Source organism: Apium graveolens, chromosome 10 (assembly GCF_009905375.1).
Source record: "Apium graveolens cultivar Ventura chromosome 10, ASM990537v1, whole genome shotgun sequence".
NCBI classification, from domain to species: Eukaryota; Viridiplantae; Streptophyta; class Magnoliopsida; order Apiales; family Apiaceae; genus Apium; species Apium graveolens.
In genome coordinates this window covers 76,873,401-76,897,065 of record NC_133656.1, presented here as the reverse complement: position 1 = coordinate 76,897,065, position 23,665 = coordinate 76,873,401, and the positions used below count along the sequence as shown (strand labels likewise).

Sequence of the window (23,665 nt, the reverse complement as noted above, 5' to 3'; positions counted from 1 at the left end):
TATGTATATAATGAAATTAAACCTAAATTTCCATAAGTAAACCCAAAACTCTCAAATTATAATATTGTATTTACTATTTGGTCTATATTTTCTAAAAATCCCCGATTTTTAAAAAAATTACCGATTAATTCCTGATTAATCCTTAAAAAATATTTAACTGATATATTTTTTGAAATTCGATTAATATTTATAAATTATTTTTAAATTATATATTTCATAATAAATAAGGTAAATATTTTAAATATTATTAAAATATTTAAATATATCCGATTTTTCTTCCGATTAATCCCTCCGATTTACCAATTAATCCCTAATCGGTAACTAAACCGATTAGTACCGATTACCGATTTTTACAACCAAGATCCTAGTCCTAAAATATATAAATTTAAATTTGAAAAAGGCCATACATAACAAAATGGGGGCATATTCAAATTTTCCTTAAAAAAATAATATTGTTTTTTTCATAAAGGCCACCAACAGGCGCAGGGCCACGTGTGAACCACTGATGACATGTCATTTGATTACCTATCTAATCGCATATAATCCCTGGTAGTTGAGTTTACAAAATTCTACTCTACACGTAATAATAATTTAAAGTCTTTCATCTCTTCACTTTTGTATTGTACAGATAACAACACACACACTGCCTCCATCCATTTTCATCTTTACATTCTTCAGGTTTTGACAAAAACAAAGTTCACTTTTTTTTAATTTCATTTTCTTGTAATTTTGATATTGTTTGGATGATAATAAATAGATGGGCTTTTTGATTATGTGTTCAATTAATTATGATCAGTCTTTGTACTTGTTTATACATGAATAATTTCATCTGGGTCACTTTTGTTTACTTGTAATTTGATCATATTTCATTTTTATTCACTGATTGTCATGATATATGTGGTTGTGAATCTTTTGATGATGTTTTGTCAAGTGGGTTACTTTATTCATGATTGTGTTGACTTTGATGTAATGTTAAATTTTGTGTTTTTGAGTTTAATTTAGTGAATTAAGGAGTATACTTGTTAAAATATTTAGGTTACATATGATTTTGACTATAACATACTGAGAATTGTTGTGTTCTTGGCCTTGTTTTCGTGATCATTGAACTGTAAATTATATTGTGATCTTAGTAGGCCAGACAATTTTGTGAAGCGAAATGATCGTAATATGGTTTTTGAGAGTTCTTTTATTCGGCTATTTGTATCTTTGTTACAATTTAGATATGTCTATGTCATGATAATGCTGTGGATGTGAATCACAGGTTTCCTGTTCTGTAAACAGTAAATTGCGTTATGTTTTGTGTTCATGCCGAAATCCACATTAGTTTTGGACGTGATTGCCAATAGGGTTACTTGATGATATTGTTCTTGAATGAAAACGCGTGCTTTCTAGTTAAAGTTACTATCTGTGTTCCAGAAGTTGAGTGCTTTTGTACCTAAGTTATCATTTTTTAGTTTCCTTTGATTAAATATCAGTTCATTGACTACAAGTTTGTACCTTTGTTAGAATTTAGAAATGTCCGAGTCATGATCATGCTGCGTATGCAACCATATTTCTTGTTCTGTAAACAGTAGGATGTGTTATGTTATATGTTCATGCAGAAATCCTCATTTGTTGTCAGACACAATTGTCGATAGGTTTACTTGAAAATATAATTTTCGACTAACACATGCTTTCTAGTTAAAGTTACTATGTGTTTCAAAAGTTGAGTGCTTTTGTACTTAAGTTATCATTTCTTAGTTTCCTTGGATCAGTTCATTAACTACGAGTTAGTCATATAGTAGTTTTTCTTCTCGTTCTTATGACATTTTTCTTGTTCTGTATTTTGTTTCTTCACTCATTTATGGTTGCTGTTGCAGCTATTATAGAGTTTATGCTTTGAGATTCTTGGGTTCATTTAAGTATCCAGTTAATGGGGTCAGAAGGGCCTCCAGCAGTAACAATACATGTGACAGGGTTTAAAAAATTTCATGGTGTTTCAGAGAATCCAACTGAAACGATTGTCAATAATATACAGGAGTATGTCAAAATTAAAGGTTTACCAAAGGGGGTGACCCTAGGGAGTTGTAGTATCCTCGAGACTGCTGGTGAGGGAGCAATTACTCCCTTATATCAGGCACTGCAAAGTGCTTTGAACAGAAAAGACTCAGACTCATCAAACAGTGGGAAAATCATCTGGGTAAGTTCTCATATAAAATTATGTATACAGTATATATTTTTCCTTTAGCATTTGCAGAGAAAAACATTCACACTATATGTCATTCAGGTCAGATTTTTATATGGCATTAGGCATACTCGCAGTTTGTATGCTTCATAATCCTACAATGGTTTATAACACAGTACTGAAAATTATTGGAGAGGCTAATTGTCATGATAAAAATCATGTTTGCCAATTTATCTTGAATAAGGCTTTATTGATGTTCACCAAAATTTTGCATTCCTTCGTTTGTGGAATTGCAACCTTTTATTTTAGCTTAAGCAGTGGAGGAATCTGATTCAATCCATTAGTTTTCACACTCCTGAAAACCTTAGATATCAAACATTTTTTAAGAATTGATTACGTACACTTGAGATGCAAAGCTCAATCCTGTCCAGTCCTGAAATAATGAACTATATCACTGAAATAATACCGTCTTTGATGTTAATAATTACTGTATGAAATATGGGATAACTAGAAAAACGGAGAAAGCACTTCTTACAGTCTACTCCTAAGGAGTAGAATTTCCTCGTCGACTTCAGATTGGAGATTGATTTTTAGACACTAGGTGTCATGTCATCAAAACATCACTATACTGTATGCAGAAAACTAAACTGTTAATTTTATATGTGAAATTTGGTCTTGAAATATGTCTTTCATTATTATTAGTTGGTTCAATTGTAATTTCCAGATCTAGTTAAATATGTCCACACTAATCATCAAGTACTGTGACATGAAATGCGTAATTAGCCAAATTTTTAAGCTTAAAAAATTTGTACTTTGCATAATAATATAGTATTCCCAGTTTCCTGCCCTTGCATAAGAAATTTCCTAAAACAAAAACGCATGACAGGTTCACTTTGGTGTTAATAGTGGTGCAACAAGGTTTGCTATCGAACATCAAGCCTTTAATGAAGCTACATTTCGTTGTGCGGATGAAATGGGATGGAAGCCTCAGGTTAGATATTGATTATCCCGGAGTAAATTTTACTTGTAATTATTTACAACTCCATTGTAATATTTGCAAGTTACTGTTTGCAGAAAGTTCCAATAGTTCCAGCAGACGGAGCAATTTCAAGAACGAGAAAGGTAGAAATGAAAACTATCTTGATACCCCTTCATGTTCTTTCGTATTTTTAGATAAGCTTAACATTGTGTCGTTTCACATATGTTATCCCAGTCTTTCCAAGAAAAAGGGTTACGGTTTAGCTTCCATGCTTACTGCAAAATTTAAAATATCTTTAGCTTTTTTTAAAAAAAAAATAGCAAATGAAGTGAAAAAAGTTGAAGTATTTTTAGTCATATTTATATATCATATTTGCACCATTTTCTTGAACTTCAAAATATATATACTTGTGACGCATATACTCCTAGAATTCCTGATAAATATGTACATAATACTTTGATTGATTGATCAATATTCTGACATACATCTAAAACCATCAGGCCTAGTAATAAATCCTCGTGCGTGCCTAATTGATATTTTTGATATAATAGTAGAAATGAAGGATCTGTTTTCTACAGTATTTTCATTTGCACTGACTATGGGTAGCTGGCTTTATGATTGATCTCGGTGAGTTCCGCCCATCTAAGGATGTTACTTTAATTATGGGTAGTAGTTGCTCATCCCGTTAGTTATATCCTATTAAATGTAGTGACAGACAATATACTATAGTAAAAATATACTTTACATATATCGTGCCTGCATGTATTTCTTAAAATTTAGAATGAAGAATAGGAAAAGGTGAAACAGGAGCGATTTAAGAGAAAAAATAACTGGATGCGAATATGTTACTTGGCTTCTGCACTGCACTTGTTCCTTTAAGATAATGCTGTCACCATAATTGAATCCGTTGACCTCTTTGAGTGATCTCTTGTCTATGTTATGCGCTGTATATTCCTGAAACAGGACTCCCTTATGGCTGGTGCAACAGCAGAGTTCAGGGCCTGATAGGAATGCATCTTATTTGCACTTTATTATCTTGCCTGTTGTTTGTGACAAGTAATGTTCGGATATCCGAACCTTTATATTTAATTTTGAGTGTAATCTTTTTTAAGCATTATTACTCATTGAACATTTGTGCTTATATCGTTTCAGACTTCTCTTCCAGTCGAAGAGATAGCGTATTCCTTGGCAAAGATGGGTTTCGAGGTCATGACCTCCGATGATGCTGGGCGGTTTGTTTGCAACTATGTTTACTATCATTCCTTGCGTTTTGCGGAGCAGAATGGAATTTTATCACTCTTTGTGCACGTTCCATCCTTCTCAACCATAGATGAGGAAACTCAAATGCAATTTTCTGCCTCCTTATTGGAGGTACTTGGCTCTACAAATTAAGTTTCCACTGCATGCAGTGCACTGCATCATCTTTAAAGGTAATTGCGTCATAAATTACTCATCCAATGTACGCAATTTACTTCAACCTTGTCAGATGTACTTGCTTCTTTAAATCTACCATATGCACTGGATGCAAATTGCTGCCTCATTGAAGGAAATTTGCCTGGTTTGACTAATTGTCCAATGTATGTAATTTGTTGCTTCCATGCTGGAGGTCCTCCAATTGTTATTTTAATGTATCTGGAAATTCTAAACTCTGGTAGCACAGTTTCCTGTAACATATGTTATCTGCGGAATGGATGTGCTGATTTGGCGTTTTAATAAGCAATCGCGCGTATGTGAAAATTGTGTTTTTGTGTGGTTTGGTTATATATATGATGTATATTAGTTTATGTAGGACGGTATTTGTGACAAACCTTATTATCAAGCCTGTTCATGTACTCGGGTATTCTCCTGCATTTCTAGTTAACGTCGATGTTATATATCTCCTTGTCCTTCGCTAGCAGAAATTGTGATTTCAACTATATATCTCGAATATAAATCCAACGGAATAAAGGTTTTGACTTTAGAGGGAAACAAAACAAAGTTTTCGAATCTAGTTCAACTGTTTCTCTAGATGATGGAATTATGACAACCCTCAATGAAGATGGTTACAAACGAGGTATGCCCTTATGGTGTTTTTGAATGTCTGTCTTTTTCTAGGTAAACTTTCTAAAACAGGTGTACCTTGTACTACTTGGTTCCTGTATTCCAGAGTGTAGTTTGTAAGATGTTCAGGGTAGATTTACAACTTATACAGGTTTTTTGTGGCAGTGCTGGAGGTTCTACAATTATCTTAAAAGCAAAATTAACCTATTGATGTTTAACCTACATGATATATATTAAACACAATTATCTTACAAATGCAATTTCTTCCTCCTAGTTTTGGTGATTTTTCAACTTGCTTCAGTATATAAATAGTAACTTTGTATATCACTATCAAAACAAGCCAAGAGGCATTATCTATTTATCCGTGTAACAAAAGCCAAGCCCTCTTAGAAAGTATACTTTTTACGTTTTGCACATGACCAGAAGGTTACAGTCCTTCAGTTTTTTCCTGTGAAGGTGAAACCAAGTTTCACAACTATACAACTAGTCTTTTCCCCCATACTATAGATTGAGGGTGTGCCACGGTCTACAACACTTGATCAAACCAAACGTACTTAATATATCCCGCTTCTAGAGCAAGATCTGATTTGTGTATTCTTATGTATATAATACACTATACTATATTCTACCATACATGTTTCAACAGAGATTAACAGTGTTTTCAAGTAAAGCCAGGGGATTTCCCTCCATCAAGCAGTAAATGGGTGGGACTATAAGTGTCTCTAGGTCTCCGTAAGCATTCCAGCAAAATGGTTGCAACAACTTTTGTCCTTGAGCAGGAAACAATTTGACATCAGAAAGTGTGAGGTTGGTGCATGGTAAACTGTTGCTGCATGCCAAATGCATTGGAGGACTTCTCACATCATAAGTACCCTTGATACTTTTATACACTATGTCACTAATGTACACTGCAGATGTTTGGTTAGCACATCCTTTTGTTTCACAGTAGTATTGATCAATAATTATAGGATTTCGGACCGTGTCCATGTGAATGTTTTTGAAGGTGACCTTAGATACTGATCCTGAACCACCTTGCCATGTTTTGATCCTCACCCCGTTAGTCGAGTACTTGATGACTGAATCTGTAACGGCTATGTTTGATACACAAGCTCGTGAATTGCGTATTCCAAGACTGCCAATGCTGCATATTTGGATACAAAACAACTTATGAATTGAAATGTTTTTTTTTCAAGTAGAACAGAGGTAAAGCAGGGTTAGAGAAAGATGCAGTGCCTTATGCCATGGCTAGGGCCACATGTTATGTTCCTTATATCTACATCATGAGAACCAGCTCCAATAGACACACAATCATCACCATTATAAACCACTGAGTTGTATATCTTCACATTGATGGAATTTTCTATGTGAATCCCATCGGTGTTGGGACTTAATGCAGGCGATTTTATATAAAGGGAATCTACATGAACATCTTGGCATTTGTCAAATCTGAAATGAAATTGAGGGCTGTTCTTGATTTTGAGCCCTTTTACTGTCAAATTGGAGCTCATAAAGAACCTCAAAGCCTGTGTGAATGAATATTCAACAAGTCATAAGAAGAATAGAAGTTTGTATATAGAGAAGCACTACAGAGTGTAGTAAAGTATTAATGTATTAGCACTTACAACAGGACTATCACAAGGGCCAGGTAGAGTTGTTCCATTTACTCCCTGTGAATTGATTTATTAATGTTAGGGGAATTATATTATATAAAGTAAGTAAAGGATATACTATATGTAATGAGGATGTAAAGAGCAAGGGAGTGGTAGAATTCGCATACTTTGTGTGGTTTGCAAGGTAGATCCCACCATTTCTCTCCTCTCCCATCTATGACTCCACTACCTTGCAATGATAAATCATTAATTCTATAGAAAACCAGCCATTGTCTTCTGCTATTAGCCTTTGGCCATGAATCCGGTCCATCCGGTGGAATCATAGTTCCATCAATCTGCAACATGAAGCATTTTTTTTCAAAGTTTTAATCGTTATACGCATTTTCAACTGTTTATTAGACATCAAGAGAATTCTGTATTACCTGAAATGTGAGGCCACTTTTACAAGGCCCTGTAAATATAGTAGACTGTATCATGAATATGTAATGTTTAGGAACCAGAAGGATTGCTGATTCAATCTGGCAAGCAGCATCCCATGCCGTCTTAAATGCTTGTGTATCGTCTGTCACACCATCTCCAACAGCACCAAAGGAAACTACATCAAGAGTAGCACGAGGAATGGACGTGGAATCAAAATAAGCTATAGCTGCCTCAGGTGCAGGAGACGGTGATTGTGAAATTTCAGACAGTTTTCGGAAACTTGGGTCTTCTGTGAAAAAGTCAAGAAACCTGCACTCAACTGAAGTTTCATAAAAGATGAAGAAAATGTTTAGTACAAGGAATAAAATCCAAAGAACTTTCATGGTGATTAATGAGTATAGTTTTTCAGTTAGGTGATCCGATAGGTGTTATAGCAACGAATGTTGCATGAAGTAATCAGTCTAAAAGTTTGTCTTTATACTAGGCTGTGGGGATGATGAGATCATCACAAGCTCGGACTTTAACCCAAGAGTTTTTGTGAGTAATAGGCTAGAGATTTAAGGGTTGATAGAGTGAAGGCGGCCACGATCCGTGGAGTTGAAAAAGGCCAAGACTTTTAAGCTATGGGAGTGACCACTTGAATGCACTAGACCAAGTTGCAAAGAGTTGAGAAGATGGAGAACTCAGAACAAAGAGGCATTGATTCAAGTTGGATTGATGAAGCGTGCAGTTTTATACGAGGAGTGGAATATACTTTCGGTTGGTGCCTTGCATTATAAAAATTGGAATGAACACCGACCAAAATATGGCATTGAGAGAATAGGTTTTCTGGCAAGGATGATGTAGACTATAGTCTGATCATGAGTACCCACAATAAGCAATAAGTTGTGGATATGGGGAAATTCTAATGATTAAGTAGCAGTAAACTAGCAAAATGCAAAAGCTATTCTCATGTTGAAGTTGTTGAGTTTTGCCTAGTTTGCCACTGGAACAATATCAGTAACTTTGAGGTTGTTCTGGTTATATTCCGTTGGTATTCAATCATTTTGCATAAATTTGGATAGTTCAACATGTGTTGCATATACAATATCTTCAATATTCCAAACAATAAACATTTGTCATAATATTAAGCGATAAAGACTTATAATTTTTTGTCCCAATTCTGGTTTCAATTCTAACTCCTTTCAAAATTTGTTAAAACAGCTGCCCATTATATATAAGCCTAATTATTCGAAACAAAAAGTTACAATTCTAAATGTGTCTCTGTGTTCAATATGAATATCATATGTTAGATATATTTGATAATGTCATGGCTAATATATTTTATGTTTAGATTTCAGATCTTATTTGAACAGAACAAATCAGTACTTAACTGATCAGTACTTATACTGGAAGTCAGAACTTAAGGGATATCAGTACTTATGTTATCAGGAGATAGATATCAGAACTTAAGTGCTGAAGGACGATCAGATAAGGACAGTAGCTGATTAAAGTTAAGAAGATCAAGATAAACATAAGAAGAGATATGCATGAAGAAGGAATTCCGTGAAGAATGGAATACTTGGAATAGAAGATATCTGATTGATATATTTTAGGAAGCAGAATTATATTCCATATCAATTAGCGATTATCTTGTAACTGTGTAGTATATAAACACAGACATAGGGTTTACACTATAAGTGTTATCATTATCGAGAATATTATTTATTATAACCCTAGCAGCTCTCGTGATATTTTGTTCATCACTGAGAGATAACAGTTCCAGATTGTAACAGAGTTTATTGTTTAAATAAAGTTTGTTTTCTGTTACATAAGTTCTTGAAGTTTGATTTGATTGTAATAAACACTGTATTCACCCCCTCTACAGTGAAAGTGTGACCTAACAAGTGGTATCAGAGCTATCTGTTAACACACATACAGTTAAAGATCCAAACACAATCATGTCTGACACAGAAACTCCAACTAAGCCTACCAAAACTGAGGAATCATCAAAGACATCAACTCAGAGTCGATATGAGACTATCAGAGTTCCCATATTGAGACCATCTGAATATCCCATATGGAAGGTAAGGATGACCATGTTTCTGGAAGCAACAGATCCAGAATACCTTGATAGAATCAAGGAAGGGCCTCACAAACCTACCAAGCTCGCTGTTGTAGTTGCAGGTGAAGCAGCAATGACCGTACCAAAGGAAAAGAATGATTACACTGCTGAAGATATAGCATCTATTGCTAAGGATGCAAAGGTACGTCACTTATTGCATAGTGCCATTGATAATGTAATGTCAAACAGGGTAATCAACTGCAAGACTGCTAAGGAGATATGGGATGCACTGGAGACAAGGTGTCAAGGAACTGAAACAGTTAAGAAGAACAGGAAGACAATACTCACTCAAGAGTATGAACACTTTGACTCTAGGACTAATGAGTCATTGACTGATGTATATGATAGATTTGTCAAACTCTTGAATGACTTGTCATTAGTAAATAAGGAGTATGATCTTGAAGATACAAACCTCAAATTCCTGTTAGCTCTTCCTGAATGTTGGGATTTGAAGGCAACAACAATAAGAGACAACTACAATCTTGATGAAACAACTCTTGATGAAATCTATGGAATGCTCAAGACTCATGAACTTGAGATGGAACAAAGAAGCAAGAGGAAAGGAGGAAAGTCAAGGACAGTTGCTCTCAAGGTTGAAGAGGAATCCCCCAAACCACCTTCCTCAAAGAAAGATAAGGGTAAAGCTCTTATCATAAAATCTGATACTGAGTCATCAAGTTCTGAGAGTGATGATGCCTCAGATTCTGAAAGCTTGCCTGAAACTGATGCTGATGAGGAGATGATGAAGCTGTGTGCTCTTATGGTGAAAGAAATCACAAAGATTGCATACAGGAAGTTCAGGAAGGGAAAGAAGTTTTCCAGGAAAGGCATAAGTTCTGATAAGAAGAATTTCAGAAGATCTGAAGGAAGAGGAGGAAAGTCTGACAGAGGAGATTACACTAATGTTAAATGTTATAATTGTGGTGAGAAAGGCCACATATCTCCTGATTGCAAGAAGACCAAGAATGACAAAGGCAAAGCTCTTGTCACAAAGCAGAAAAGCTGGACAGACACCTCAGACTCTGAAAGTGAGGAGAACTATGCATTGATGGCAAATGCTGATAAATCAAGTTCTGAGAGCAGTTCTGAAGCTGCTGAAACAAAGGTACCTCAGACTACTTATGCTTTTCATACTGATGATATTAATGAGTTGAGAAGATATCTTAAAACCATGTTTGTTAGTTATAGAGATCAAACTTTAACATGTGAAAGATTAACTTCTGAAAATCTTGCTTTTAGGAAAAGAAATGATTTCTTAGAAAAAGAGTTAGTCATGTTTCATCAAACTCAGCAAGATAGAGATGATGCTTTTTATGTTAGGGATGAAGTGCTAAAAATGAATGAATCTCTAAAAACTGAGTTAGAAAAGGAGAGAGAGATTATCAGAACTTGGACTAACTCTGGCAAAACAACTCAAAATTTGCTAAGCAGTGGAAACTGGAAAGAGGGCTTAGGCTATGGAGAAAATAAAAAAGGAACTGTAGAAATTAAGCCTGTTGATAAGCAAAAGCCGAAGTTAAAACCTGTTAAGTTTGTAACTGAAAAATCCGAAAATGAGAAATCAGAAGTTAAAAAGGAATTAGCTTCTGACAAACTAAAACAGGAAAAGACAGCTGAAGTTAACATAGGCTTAATGACAAAGAAGCAGCTTAAGCATAAGCTGAAAGATGTTAAGAATGCAAACAAGGTAAAATCACCTAGGAAAAACAGGAATGGAAAGGAAGGTGTGAATAAAAGCAATAACTATAAATCTGTTCCTGATACTCCTAGGAAAGCATGTCATAACTGTGGAAGTTCTAACCATCTGGCTTCTTTTTGCAGGAAGAATAAGAATATTAACTCCTTATCTACAAAGTCAGGAGTTAAGAGTCAGTCTGTTAGATACAAACCACAAAATCCTTGTTTTCATTATGGTAGTTTATGGCATTCCATTTATACTTGTAAGGAATATCATAGTTTGTACTATGATTATTATCAAATAAAACCTTCTTTAAAGAAAGTTTCTGTTGTTCCTTCTAGTATAAGTTCTGATAAGAAAACTGTTAACATAAAATCTGATGTTAAATCCGCTGCAAATGTTAACAAACCTAAAAAGGCCAAAGGATCCAAGCAAGTCTGGGTCCTTAAAACTAATAATTAGTGGTCTTTTTGATTGCAGGGCAACAGGAAAAATATTTTAGTTCTGGACAGTGGATGTTCAGGACATATGACTGGAAATAAGGCCCTGCTATCAGACTTTGTGGAGAAAGCTGGCCCAAGTGTTTCTTATGGAGATGGCAACATTGGAAAAACTTTGGGATATGGCAATATCAATCTTGGGAATGTCATTATTAAAGATGTAGCTCTGGTCTCAGGACTTAAACACAACTTACTGAGTATAAGTCAAATCTGTGACAGAGGTTATCATGTTGATTTCTTTGCAGAACATTGTGAAATAGTTAGTAAATCTAAAGGAAAAATTGTTCTGAAGGGATTCAGGCGTGGTAACATTTATGAAGCTAAGCTTTCAACAAGTTCTGATGGTTCTGCAATCTGTTTAGTGAGTAGAGCCTCAACTGAAGAAAGCTGGAATTGGCACAAGAAACTCTCTCATTTAAACTTCAACAAGATAAATGAACTGATCAAGAAAGATCTTGTGAGAGGACTGCCAAAATCAGTGTTTGTTCCTGATGGTCTTTGTGACTCATGTCAGAAGGCTAAACAAAGAAAATCTTCGTTCAAGAGCAAGACTGAATCATCAATTCTTGAGCCTTATTATCTACTTCATGTTGATCTATTTGGTCCAGTGAATGTCATGTCTATTGCAAAGAAGAAATATGCGTTGGTCATAGTAGATGAGTTCACCAAATACACATGGGTGTATTTCTTGCACACAAAAAGTGAAACTGCATCTATCCTGATTGATCATGTCAAACATCTGGATAAATTGATCAAAGATTCTGTGAAAATTTTGAGGAGTGATAATGGCACTGAATTCAAGAATTTGATAATGGAAGAGTTCTGCAAAAATCATGGAATAAAGCAGGAATTTTCTGCTCCTGGAACTCCACAGCAAAATGGAGTTGTTGAAAGGAAGAATAGAACTCTAATTGAAGCTGCACGAACAATGCTTGAAGAAGCAAAGCTTCCAACCTATTTCTGGGCTGAAGCTGTGCAGACTGCTTGTTTTACTCAAAATGCAACACTCATTAACAAGCATGGAAAAACACCATATGAGATGGTGAAGAACAAAAAGCCAAATCTCAAATACTTTCATGTATTTGGATGTAAGTGTTTTGTTCTCAAGACTCATCCTGAACAGCTATCCAAGTTTGATCTAAAAGCTGATGAGGGAATCTTTGTAGGATATCCACTTTCTACAAAAGCCTTCAGAGTCTATAATTTGAGAACAAAAGTGGTCATGGAATCTATCAATGTCTCTTTTGATGACAAGAAGATCACTGGACTTGAAGATTGCATTGATCATGATAAGCTGAGATTTGAAAATGAAGATTCATATTCTGATACCTCAAGTCCTGACAGTCTAAGTCCTGATACTGTAAATTCTGATGGATTAAACTCTGATGTTATTGAAACTGTGGTGACTACGTCAAAGGAAGATGCACCAATGCAGGGGGAGCATACTCAAGATATTATCACATCTCAAGAAGCATCAGAACATACATCTGGCTCTTCAAATTCTGATTCGTCAAGTTCTGATAAGCCAAGTACTGAAAATCTAAATACTGAAGGATCCAACTCAGAGAGCATAGTTTCAGGGGGAGCATCAGAAAATGAAACCGAAGACAGCATGAATCATGGGGGAGCATCCAGTTCTAGAGAAAATCTTCCATCTGCAAGGAAGTGGAAAAAATCACATACACCTGATTTAATAATTGGAAATCCTGAGGCAGGTGTCAGAACTAGAACAGGTACTTCGAATGAATGTCTTTACAATTCTTTTCTCTCTCAGTCTGAGCCAAAGAAAGTGGAAGAAGCTCTTCAAGATGCTGATTGGGTGCAAGCAATGCAGGAAGAGTTGAATGAATTTGAAAGAAACAAAGTCTGGACCTTAGTGCCAAGACCCAAGAATAGATCGGTTGTTGGTACAAAGTGGGTATTCAGAAACAAAACTGACAGTGATGGCATAATTGTAAGGAACAAGGCAAGGCTGGTTGCAAAAGGATATTCTCAACAGGAGGGAATTGACTATGATGAAACATTTGCTCCAGTTGCTAGGTTAGAAGCCATAAGGATATTCATGGCTTATGCTGCTCACAAAAAGTTTACTGTCTTTCAAATGGATGTGAAAAGTGCTTTTCTCAATGGAGAATTGGAAGAGGAAGTATATGTTGAACAACCTCCAGGCTTTGTAGATTCCAAACATCCAGATTATGTCTACAGGCTTGATAAAGCACTTTATGGACTTAAGCAAGCTCCTAGAGCATGGTATGAGACTTTAGCTCAGTTTCTTCTGGAAAGTGGATTCAACAGAGGAACTATTGACAAAACATTGTTCTATCTCAACCATGGCAAGGACTTACTTTTGATCCAGATTTATGTTGATGATATTATTTTTGGGTCTCCAAATGACAAACTTTGCAAAAAGTTTGCCAACCTAATGCAGTCAAGATATCAGATGAGTATGATGGGAGAACTTAGTTATTTTCTGGGCCTTCAAGTCAAGCAGAGTGAAGAAGGAACTTTTATTTGTCAATCTAAGTACACCAGAAACTTGCTGAAAAAATTTGGAATGCAAGACTGTTCAAGTGCATCCACTCCCATGGCCACTGCAACAAAACTGGATAAGGATACTGGTAATTCAGTAGATATTACTGATTACAGAGGTATGATTGGCTCACTTCTCTATCTAACTGCTAGTAGACCAGATATCATGTTTGCTACCTGTCTTTGTGCAAGATTTCAAGCAGATCCAAGAGAACCTCACTTAACAGCTGTAAAAAGAATCTTTAAGTATCTTAAAGGAACAGCTGATCTAGGATTATGGTATCCTAGAGAATCAGATTTTAAATTAATAGGTTACTCAGATGCAGATTTTGCAGGTTGCAAAATTGACAGGAAAAGCACAAGTGGTAGCTGCCAATTTCTTGGAGGCAGGTTGGTTTCTTGGTATAGCAAGAAACAAAAGTCAATTTCCACATCAACTGCAGAAGCAGAGTATATTGCTGCAGGAAGCTGCTGTGCACAGATTCTCTGGATGAAGAATCAGTTACTAGATTATGGGTTAACGTATTTCAAAATCCCTATTTACTGTGATAATCAAAGTGCTATTGCTATGACAGGTAATCCAGTTCAACACTCTATGACAAAGCACATCAGCATCAGGTACCATTTCATCAGGGAACATGTGGATGAAGGTACAGTGGAATTGCATTTTGTTCCCACAGATCAACAAGTAGCAGATATCTTCACAAAACCACTGTGTGAAGCTACCTTTTCAAAATTGGTAAATGAACTTGGAATGATTTCAGGTTCTTTCTCTAAATCTGCTTAAACTTGTTCTATGTTATCAGACTTTATGATCAGTATTTACAGAATTAATCTCTTTGTATATTCTGTGCATTAATTGATAAATGTCGTTAAGTACTGACTGTTGTCTGATATATGTTTCTAAACTCTGATAAGTGATATGTCTGTTTCAGTAACTATTCTATCCTATGAGGATAACTGTGCTAGAGACTGACCTACTAGTCTTCAATAAACAAATGATCCCATGAAAGAAGTAATTATTTATGTGGAAATCTTATGACACAAGCAAATTCTGATAACTGAGCTTAGTTAAGTTTACTTTGTATATCTTATTACTAAGTCACAAATTAGAATAATGCTACTCATCTGTTTAAGTTCTGATTCTAGTAAAACTGCTGAATGTACTAAGTGCTGATAAACCTCACTTATCAAAAGAAGAAGAACAATAATCAAAGAATAATATCAGGTACTCCTTTGAGATCTAGAGTAAAAATGTGAAAGGGACGACCCAAGTGCATTGCTGGTATTAAGTAAATATGTATTAGAAAAGCAAAATATTTTCTTGGTGACTTTTCACACTCTATGAATACTGGAGAAATACTCTGATAATAGCATAAATTCTGATAAACAGTCGTGACTCACTTACACTGAGAAGCCTCTGTAAAATAGAATTTCAAAAGATGCATAAAATTAGCACAAAAACAGTAGAGGTGAACTCATGCATGAACTCATTTATCAGTAGGTTTCAGGATAATGGCAGCTCTTTAGCAAAATTTTAATTATGACTTATTTCTAAGATGTACTGAAGTAGATCAGACTTTACTCTTTGTCTGTTATTTAGCTTAATGCACACACACATCACTCCATATGAATGATGAAATTTATGTGGTGGTCTATGTTATTTTAGATCAACAGTCATTGTGTCACTTTTGCACAAATTCTGAGGACAAGTTCTAGTTACACGTTCTGATGATTAAGTTCTGACGTTCATAACTACGAACTTGTATGAGTATTTACTAAGATAGATATTCCTTGTTCGAGTTAAGACATTATGTTCTGATGACTGTTAAGTTCTGGTATAGGTCTAAGTTCTGATTTTTCAGTCTAACCCTTTACTTGACTTATCTGTGAGTAAAATTTGGTAACAGTCTCAGATTAATTTCGAAATGTTGAAGTGGAAGATTAATAGTCTATGGTTAAAACATAATGGCACTCGTCCTTGAACAGATCACTCTTGTTACATGTGCACATTCCTTTTCCAATGACTGTTATTCTTTTTCAAGGTCTAGGGAGACGAGGTAGAATTAATTCTACCTGTCTGCATTCAATATCTTTGTGTCTCTTGGCATTCTCTTGCCTATATATGCAACCACTTCACATCAGTCTTTCCATCACATTCTTCTCACACACTTATCCTCCTTCTTCTGTCAAAAACACAATGGTTCGATACAACATGTTTTTGAACACACAAACCTTCACAATGGAGCTCAGTTGTGCCGAGTGGCAGCAGGAGTGGCATATAACAGCCATTCCTGAGGAGATCTGGGACTCTGTCCCACAGGAGGTGCTGGCTCACCTTCTATTCTTCGAGATGGATTACCATCGCCATCTGGAGCGCCTGGAGGAGGAAAGGCGGGAAGCTATCCGTCAGCAAGAGCGAATCATTCGACTCGCTATCTTGTTTGTCGAAGATAGGAAGAGGAGGATGACTTAATCTCGTCTTCTTCCTGTTCTTCCTCATCCTCAGCTTTGTCAGGCTTCTTAGCTAGGACTAAAGCTGTTGACGTTAGGATTAGAAGCTTAGGGAAAATCTTGTATTGATGTAATTTCTATTTCATATATGTATTGACTTGATATATTAATGAAAACTGTTTTTACTTCAAGATTTTGTCTCTGAGTTATTTTATCTGTGTTGTTAAATCCTGCTTGATATTCTGATGACCATTTAAATTTTGTCTTTATTTAAGTTCTGATTCTTTGTCAGCACTTATTCATCGAAATTATCTCGGTCATTTTTAACATGATTCATTTTCAGAATATTAATGTTGCAGTGAAAAACAATTCAATCAGTGCTAACGGTTTCAATTTTGAATTAAACCTGTGTCTCTTGATAACTGAAATGGTTTTTCCTTGAATTAAGGCAACTGGATAAGTAATCATTCCTGTTTTCTCGAGCCCAGTAACTATCCGTTATTACTGCATGTCTGACAGGTGTCCAACGGTAACATTTTTCTTCGAGTATAAGAACAACAGAGAGAAGATTTCTTTAATCTTTTACTTTCTTTATACTTTATCTCTCTTCTTACTTTTACTCTCTTTCTCATTCTTTCTCACGTTGGTTTTTCATACAGACATTATCTCACACACCTAATAGGCATACTTGAATTTCAATATTTTTTCACATGGCACCAAAGGATTTAATCATTGATGGAGCAAAGTTTGTTCCAAACAACTATGCTGCAATTCTTGATCATGCTGAAGCTCCATCTGAATTGCATTTTGTGCAAGATCTTCTTGCACATAGTGAGACTGCTCAATCTTCTTTTTCAGCACCTACTGTGAAGCCTACATCCTCTAAGCCAAAGAGAACAAAGACTGTTCCTCAAACATCTCAGAAGAAGAGGAGGATTACTTTGAGAGATGAATCAGATTCTGAGGATCAGATTCCCTATTCAGAACCTATGATAGATGAAGCTGAGAAGGCAACTTCTCAGAAGGATTCTGCAATTGGGGGTTCTAGGCTTCTCAAGAGGCTTAGACGTATGACGGTTCCTGCAACTCCCAAGGAATCCAAATCAACAAGGAAGTACAAGAAACAGAGGGCACAGAGGCCAGTTTCAGATGATGAGGAGGAAGCAGCTAAGGAAGGGGATCAGGAATCTCTGATCTCACAAGACAAGGAATTTGCTCCAGTCACTTCTTCTCCATCAACTCCATCTCAGGAACCTGTATCTGACAAGGCTAATTCACCTTCTATATCTCTTGTTGATCCAGGCACAAGTGCTGAAATTGATATTCAGAACTTGGTTGTGCCTGAAATACTTTTCTTAGAAGCTCCAACAACAAATAATCCTTCCACAACACCTGTTACTGATGCTGTTCAAACTCCTGAGTTATCACTAACACCTTCTCTGCATCAAGATGATGATCAGATTTTAGGTGAGCATCAGGATATGGCTGTTGATCAGAACTTAGTATCAGATCAGCAATTAGAGGATGTTGAAGCCTCCATTGCTACTCATACAGTTGTCTTATCAGAAGATACTGATTCTTTAAGTTCTGATGCTGCAAATGTTGGAGATACTGGTGAAGCTGCTACAACTGTAGATGCTGATGAAGCAGGTCCTTCAGGACATACTCCTCCTAAGTCTGAACTGCTAAAGGAGTTTGTTATCAGGGATGCACCAGTACCTTGGAGTGAAACTCCTGCAGGTCAGGAGTGGACTAAGGAATGGAACTCAATTTCATGTGTTCCAAATGCTTTACATCTTGCTGAGCACTTGACTAAAGCTGATGAAATGTTACATTCTGATGATTTTAAAATCCAGCTTAGAGTCACTGCATTGAGTACTAAACATCTACAAGGTCTTCATTTCAACACTCATGCAGAGCTACACAAGATTCAGGAGAACTTTATTAAACAGGAACAAGTTTAGAAACTTGATAAGAAAAAGTTCTTCCAACCTACCATTGACAGGGTTGCTTATATTGAGAAAACTCAAGAGAAGCAACAAGCTCAGATTGATCAAATTCTGACAAATCAAGCTTCTCAGCAATCGCAACTTACTGAAATCCAGACCTCAGTGGAACTACTTATCTCTCTTTTATTACCTGCTGATGCCAAAAAGGGGGAGAAGGTAATTAAGTCCAAATGCAAAACCAACAAGTCACTGCAAGGAAAGGATGATGGAAAAGATGACCAAGGAAACTCTGGAATGGGTGGTGGTCATAGTCAAGGTAGAAGGTTTACATCAAGACAAGCTAGTCACAGAACAAGTTCTGATACTGGGAAAAGAATAAGTTCTGCTGCTGGTAAAAGGATAAGTTCTGATGAACTTCTAGATCTTGATGAGGAAATGTCAAGACAGTTATTTCTTCAAGAAAATCCAGGGATGGACTTGGAAAGTTTAAAGGAAGAAGAAGCCAGACTTAAATCAGAGAAAGTCACATCTAAATCTGAAGCTTCTGGTAAAAAGTTACTTCCAAAACCTAAAGGCATTGTGATCAAAGAAAGGATACATACTGAAGAAACTTTGGCTAGATCACAACCACAGATAGATCCAAGATCCAAGGGTAAAGAAAAGGTTGGTGAACCTATCAAGCCTTATGTACCTCCTGAGGAAGAAGAAATTACTGATGGAAAAGATAATCTTGCTCTGACTTCAAGAAAAGTTCTTAAAACAACCTCTGACATGGCTCAAGTTGTTCAGAGTCAAGAAATTGTAAGTTCTGATATTCAGAAGAAGCAAGTAACCTCTGACAGTGCTCAAGTTAACTTGATATCAGAAAATAAATCTAAAACACTCCTACCAGGATTCACTAAAGCAAAACAGACTCAATCTTTGAAGACTACTTCAAGTGGTTTTGAAGCAAGAGTAGTTACTGGAAAGGAAGCTAGAGATAAAACTGGATTGGGAAGTGCTGATGAAAGAAGAGTACACAACACTACCGATGATCCAACTTCCTTGAGTGAACCAGGTATTGGAGCAACTCCTGAGAGATTGAATCAACTAGAATCTGTACAGATGGTTTACCATACCTTCTTGAAAGAATACATCATGTTGTATTTCATGACAGATGGTAGGGTTTATCATATAAGACAAAATGCCATTCCATTGAAGTATTTTGAAGAATTGGAGCATGTATTATTCTTACTTCAAGTGGATGACAGAATAACAGAGACTGCTGCAAACTACTTAAAGGAACAGATTCAGAGACAGAAAAGACTTTATTCTGTTAAGTCTGACAGCAGATATGTTCCAAAGTACAGAAATCACAATGGTGATATTGTTGATATGAAGCCTAATACTGCACAGATCAGAACATATCTTGGTATTAAGGGGCTTGAATTCAATCTAGAGTCTAATAAAGCTTATGTCATAAGACTAGATCGGGAGTTGAGAAAAGCAAAGATTAATGATCTCAGAGCTGCAATATTTCAAACTGGTGAAGATACTGCAGAGCTTAAAGATGTCAAACGGAGAATGATTGATGAACTCAGATATGCTGAGAAATGTTTGTTGAAGAATTATCTCAGAACAACTCCTGACATCAGAGAGATCAGAAAATGATGAAGCCAAGTCGAAGATCTACAACTGCTTAAATTCTGATATTTATACAGATTGAAGTTGTTATCAGAAGTTGAATTGGTAAAAACTTTAAGGACTGTAAGTTGTAGTTATCTTGTCTATTTCTCATGCATTTGTACTTAATGTTTTTGACATCATCAAATATCTGTTAAACTTGTATATTTTGTTAATTTACAAGTTGGGGGAGATTGTTAGATATATTTGATAATGTCATGGCTAATATGTTTTATGTTTAGATTTCAGATCTTATTTGAACAGAACAAATTAGTACTTAACTGATCAGTACTTATACTGGAAGTCAGAACTTAAGGGATATCAGTACTTATGTTATCAGGAGATAGATATCAGAACTTAAGTGCTGAAGGACGATCAGATAAGGACAGTAGCTGATTAAAGTTAAGAAGATCAAGATAAACATAAGAAGAGATATGCATGAAGAAGGAATTCCGTGAAGAATGGAATACTTGGAATAGAAGATATCTGATTGATATATTTTAGGAAGCAGAATTATATTCCATATCAATTAGCGATTATCTTGTAACTGTGTAGTATATAAACACAGACATAGGGTTTACACTATAAGTGTTATCATTATCGAGAATATTATTTATTATAACCCTAGCAGCTCTCGTGATATTTTGTTCATCACTGAGAGATAACAGTTCCAGATTGTAACAGAGTTTATTGTTTAAATAAAGTTTGTTTAAATAAAGTTTGTTTTCTGTTACATAAGTTCTTGAAGTTTGATTTGATTGTAATAAACACTGTATTCACCCCCTCTACAGTGAAAGTGTGACCTAACATTATATCATACGAAAAAATTATTTTCCGGATGGATAAATAGATCATAAAGAGTCTTTTGATCCCATGTCCAATTTCTTTCTATGTCTAAAAAAATGTATGTAACGCCAATGATAACACCTTTTAATAACACTAGAAATTCTTGCTAGACTTGGTCCAAACTTTTAGGGTCGATTTTTCTAAGAAAGTTGAAGGTTGGATTGTTGTCCGTGAGTTTAACTACTGCTACCTCCATCTCATGCAATTGTATGCGTTCATTGTTTACACGTATTTCGAGACTTCTATAAAGTATAGTTTTATAATGTATTTTTAATTTTTTTTTTAATAAAAGTTTAAACATAAAACTTTTATTCAGGAATTTTTTTTTAAAAAAAATATTGTGTAATTATGTTTTAAATGAGTATTGAAAAGCGTGACGAAAAATAATATATAGAATTCAACGAGAATACATGCTGAGTATGTATGTATGTATGTATGTACCAATAAAACTGAACTTTTTGGTGTTTGAAAAGTTAAAAACAAAATGGGGGAGGACAGAATTAGGATAACTTAACAGAATGGTCTCAGAGTCTGTCTCTCGGAAGAAGAGAGTATAAGGAACGTGTTCTTTTGTGAACAATCACTATGCCTGGTCCCAAACCAGTACTAACATTTTTCATGGAGATTAATTTTTATTTGTTAAATTGGCCAGCCCCAAATCTAGTTAGTTGACAAACAAGATTTGCAACTCATGTACTTCTACTTCTACCAAATATGAAAAAAGGACTCCAAGTGTCACTCTTGGGGTGAAATGACCCTCAACGTCACTTTCTTAATAATTGGTTTTTCATTTTCTTTTTTAAAAAAAAATTTGAAAACGTAACTTCAATTCGTGTTTGGGGAGGGGCAAAACGCAGTTTTTCATATTAATTCATTTTGGATTTGCGTTTTGGTTTTATTTTTTTTGTTTTTTCGGTTGAAAATTGCGTTTTTACGAAAAAATAAGTTTGAAACCGTGTTTTTATATCCATAAACTAAATATGAGACTGCGTTTTTTACCAAACCAATTTTTAAAATTGCGTTTTCATCAAAAACACAGTTTGAAACCATGTTTTTAAACAAAAACATAAGACGAAATTGCGTTTTTCTTTTTTTAAAAAAAAAAAAGAAATAGAGTTTGATGACCGCTTTTATAAAAACATGACTTCAAGTTGTGTTTTGTTATAGAAAACTTAACACGAAACTGCGTTTTCGTTTATTTTGAAAATTTTTAACCGAAATCCCGTTTTAAAGTGACATTTGAGGCCAACTTTTAGTAAAGTGACATTGAAGGCTATTTACCCCAAAAAGTGACATTTGGGGCCAACACCCACCAAATATACCGATAATTGCCATCTGCATAAATTACTAGTAATACTAATACATTAGTTTCATCAAAGTGTCCCAGTAATTTTCTTTTTCTTTTTTTCCTTAAATTCCGGTCTTTAGCAAAATAAACAATTTTACCGGTGAGGTATTCTGAAATTATGGCATACAATTTTATATATTTGAATTTTTGAATTAAATATCATTTTTTCAAGTATTCTCATTTACCGTAGTTAAAATACCACAAAATAAATGACATGGCGTTCAATAATTTTTTTTTGTCACGCAAAGTTGAAATTAATAACTACTACACCGAAACAACTTATCAATGAAATAAAAGCAGCTGTAAACAATGTTTTTTAAATTATCTTTTGAAAAAATTCATTTAAATTAAGTATACATCAAACAAAAGTGCAAATAAAAAAGAAAATGAAAAGAGTAGAAGAGACTTTTGGCCTGGTAAACACTGTACGCTGGATGGCGAAGTAAACATTTCAGTCGGACTCTTTTTTTGTTTTTGAAAATTTTCATCCCCACTATGGTTTCTTTGCTTCTCACAAAGGTTTGCTACTACTGGTATAAATTTATTATAATTTTTTTCCTGAATAAATAAGTTTATAACTTACTTCACAAAAGTACACAATATTATGTGTTTTTAAAAAGTTCGACTTAGCCCGGCTCGTTTACTTATCCAAACTCATTTTCATGTTCAACAGAACCGAGTTCAACTTAAACGACTCAATCCCGAGTTTTATTCACCAACGGCTCTGTTCATTTTCATTCAGTGTTCTATCATGCGTCAGTTTATTTAGGTTAATATATAATAATAATAATAATAATAATAATAATAATAATAATAATAATAATAATAATAATGTATTATAAAGATAAAACCACTGAGAAAACTCAATGCATTGCAGTCCAAGTAAAGTGGGAGTGGCACGAAATGGAAGTTGTAGTTAAAATTTTGCCTCCTTTGTGTCCAGAAGATACACTTCTTGCTTAAATTTCAATATTGGGGCTGTGTACTATGTAATAATACAGTACTACATAAATACTCCCTCCGGCCCCCTCAATTCTTTACATTGGGGGACGGGAGCTCGGCACGCACTTTAATACTTTTATTAAATGTAGTTACATAATTTTTTTTTAAAAAAAAAATATTCTAAATAAAAATATAATGTTTAAACTTTTTTACAAAAAAATAAAATTTTAAAAATAAATTACAGAAATATACTTTATAGTTATCTTAAAATACGTGTAGAGTATGTGAAAAAAAATTATAAAAAAAATGAGAGGGACGGAGGGAGCACATCTACACCGTTGCCCAGATATCACTATACTTTCAATTCAATCTTAACAACAGACATGAAGAATGTCAAAGACGATGGTGTATCATTATTGTTTCCCGTTAAAACAGTGCCC

At 34.9% G+C, this 23,665-nt stretch overlaps 2 protein-coding genes across 2 annotated transcripts; one reads left to right on the top strand and one right to left on the bottom strand.

Annotated features, from left to right (window-relative positions):
• Positions 1-523: 523 nt before the first annotated feature.
• LOC141689770 (uncharacterized) lies at positions 524-4,880 on the top strand. Its single transcript, XM_074494160.1, has 5 exons — positions 524-678; positions 1,860-2,179; positions 3,051-3,155; positions 3,239-3,286; positions 4,296-4,880. Exons 2-5 carry the CDS (start codon positions 1,913-1,915, stop codon positions 4,533-4,535), a joined length of 660 nt encoding a protein of 219 aa, XP_074350261.1. The 5' UTR covers positions 524-678; positions 1,860-1,912; the 3' UTR covers positions 4,536-4,880.
• Positions 4,881-5,341: 461 nt separating this feature from the next.
• Positions 5,342-7,964, bottom strand: LOC141689769 (polygalacturonase At1g48100-like). The gene is made up of 5 exons (XM_074494159.1): positions 7,216-7,964; positions 6,961-7,128; positions 6,806-6,850; positions 6,417-6,706; positions 5,342-6,324 (listed from the first exon to the last, which is right to left on the bottom strand). The coding sequence occupies exons 1-5, from the start codon at positions 7,594-7,596 to the stop codon at positions 5,823-5,825; spliced, it is 1,386 nt and encodes a 461-aa protein (XP_074350260.1). The 5' UTR covers positions 7,597-7,964; the 3' UTR covers positions 5,342-5,822.
• Positions 7,965-23,665: the final 15,701 nt, after the last annotated feature.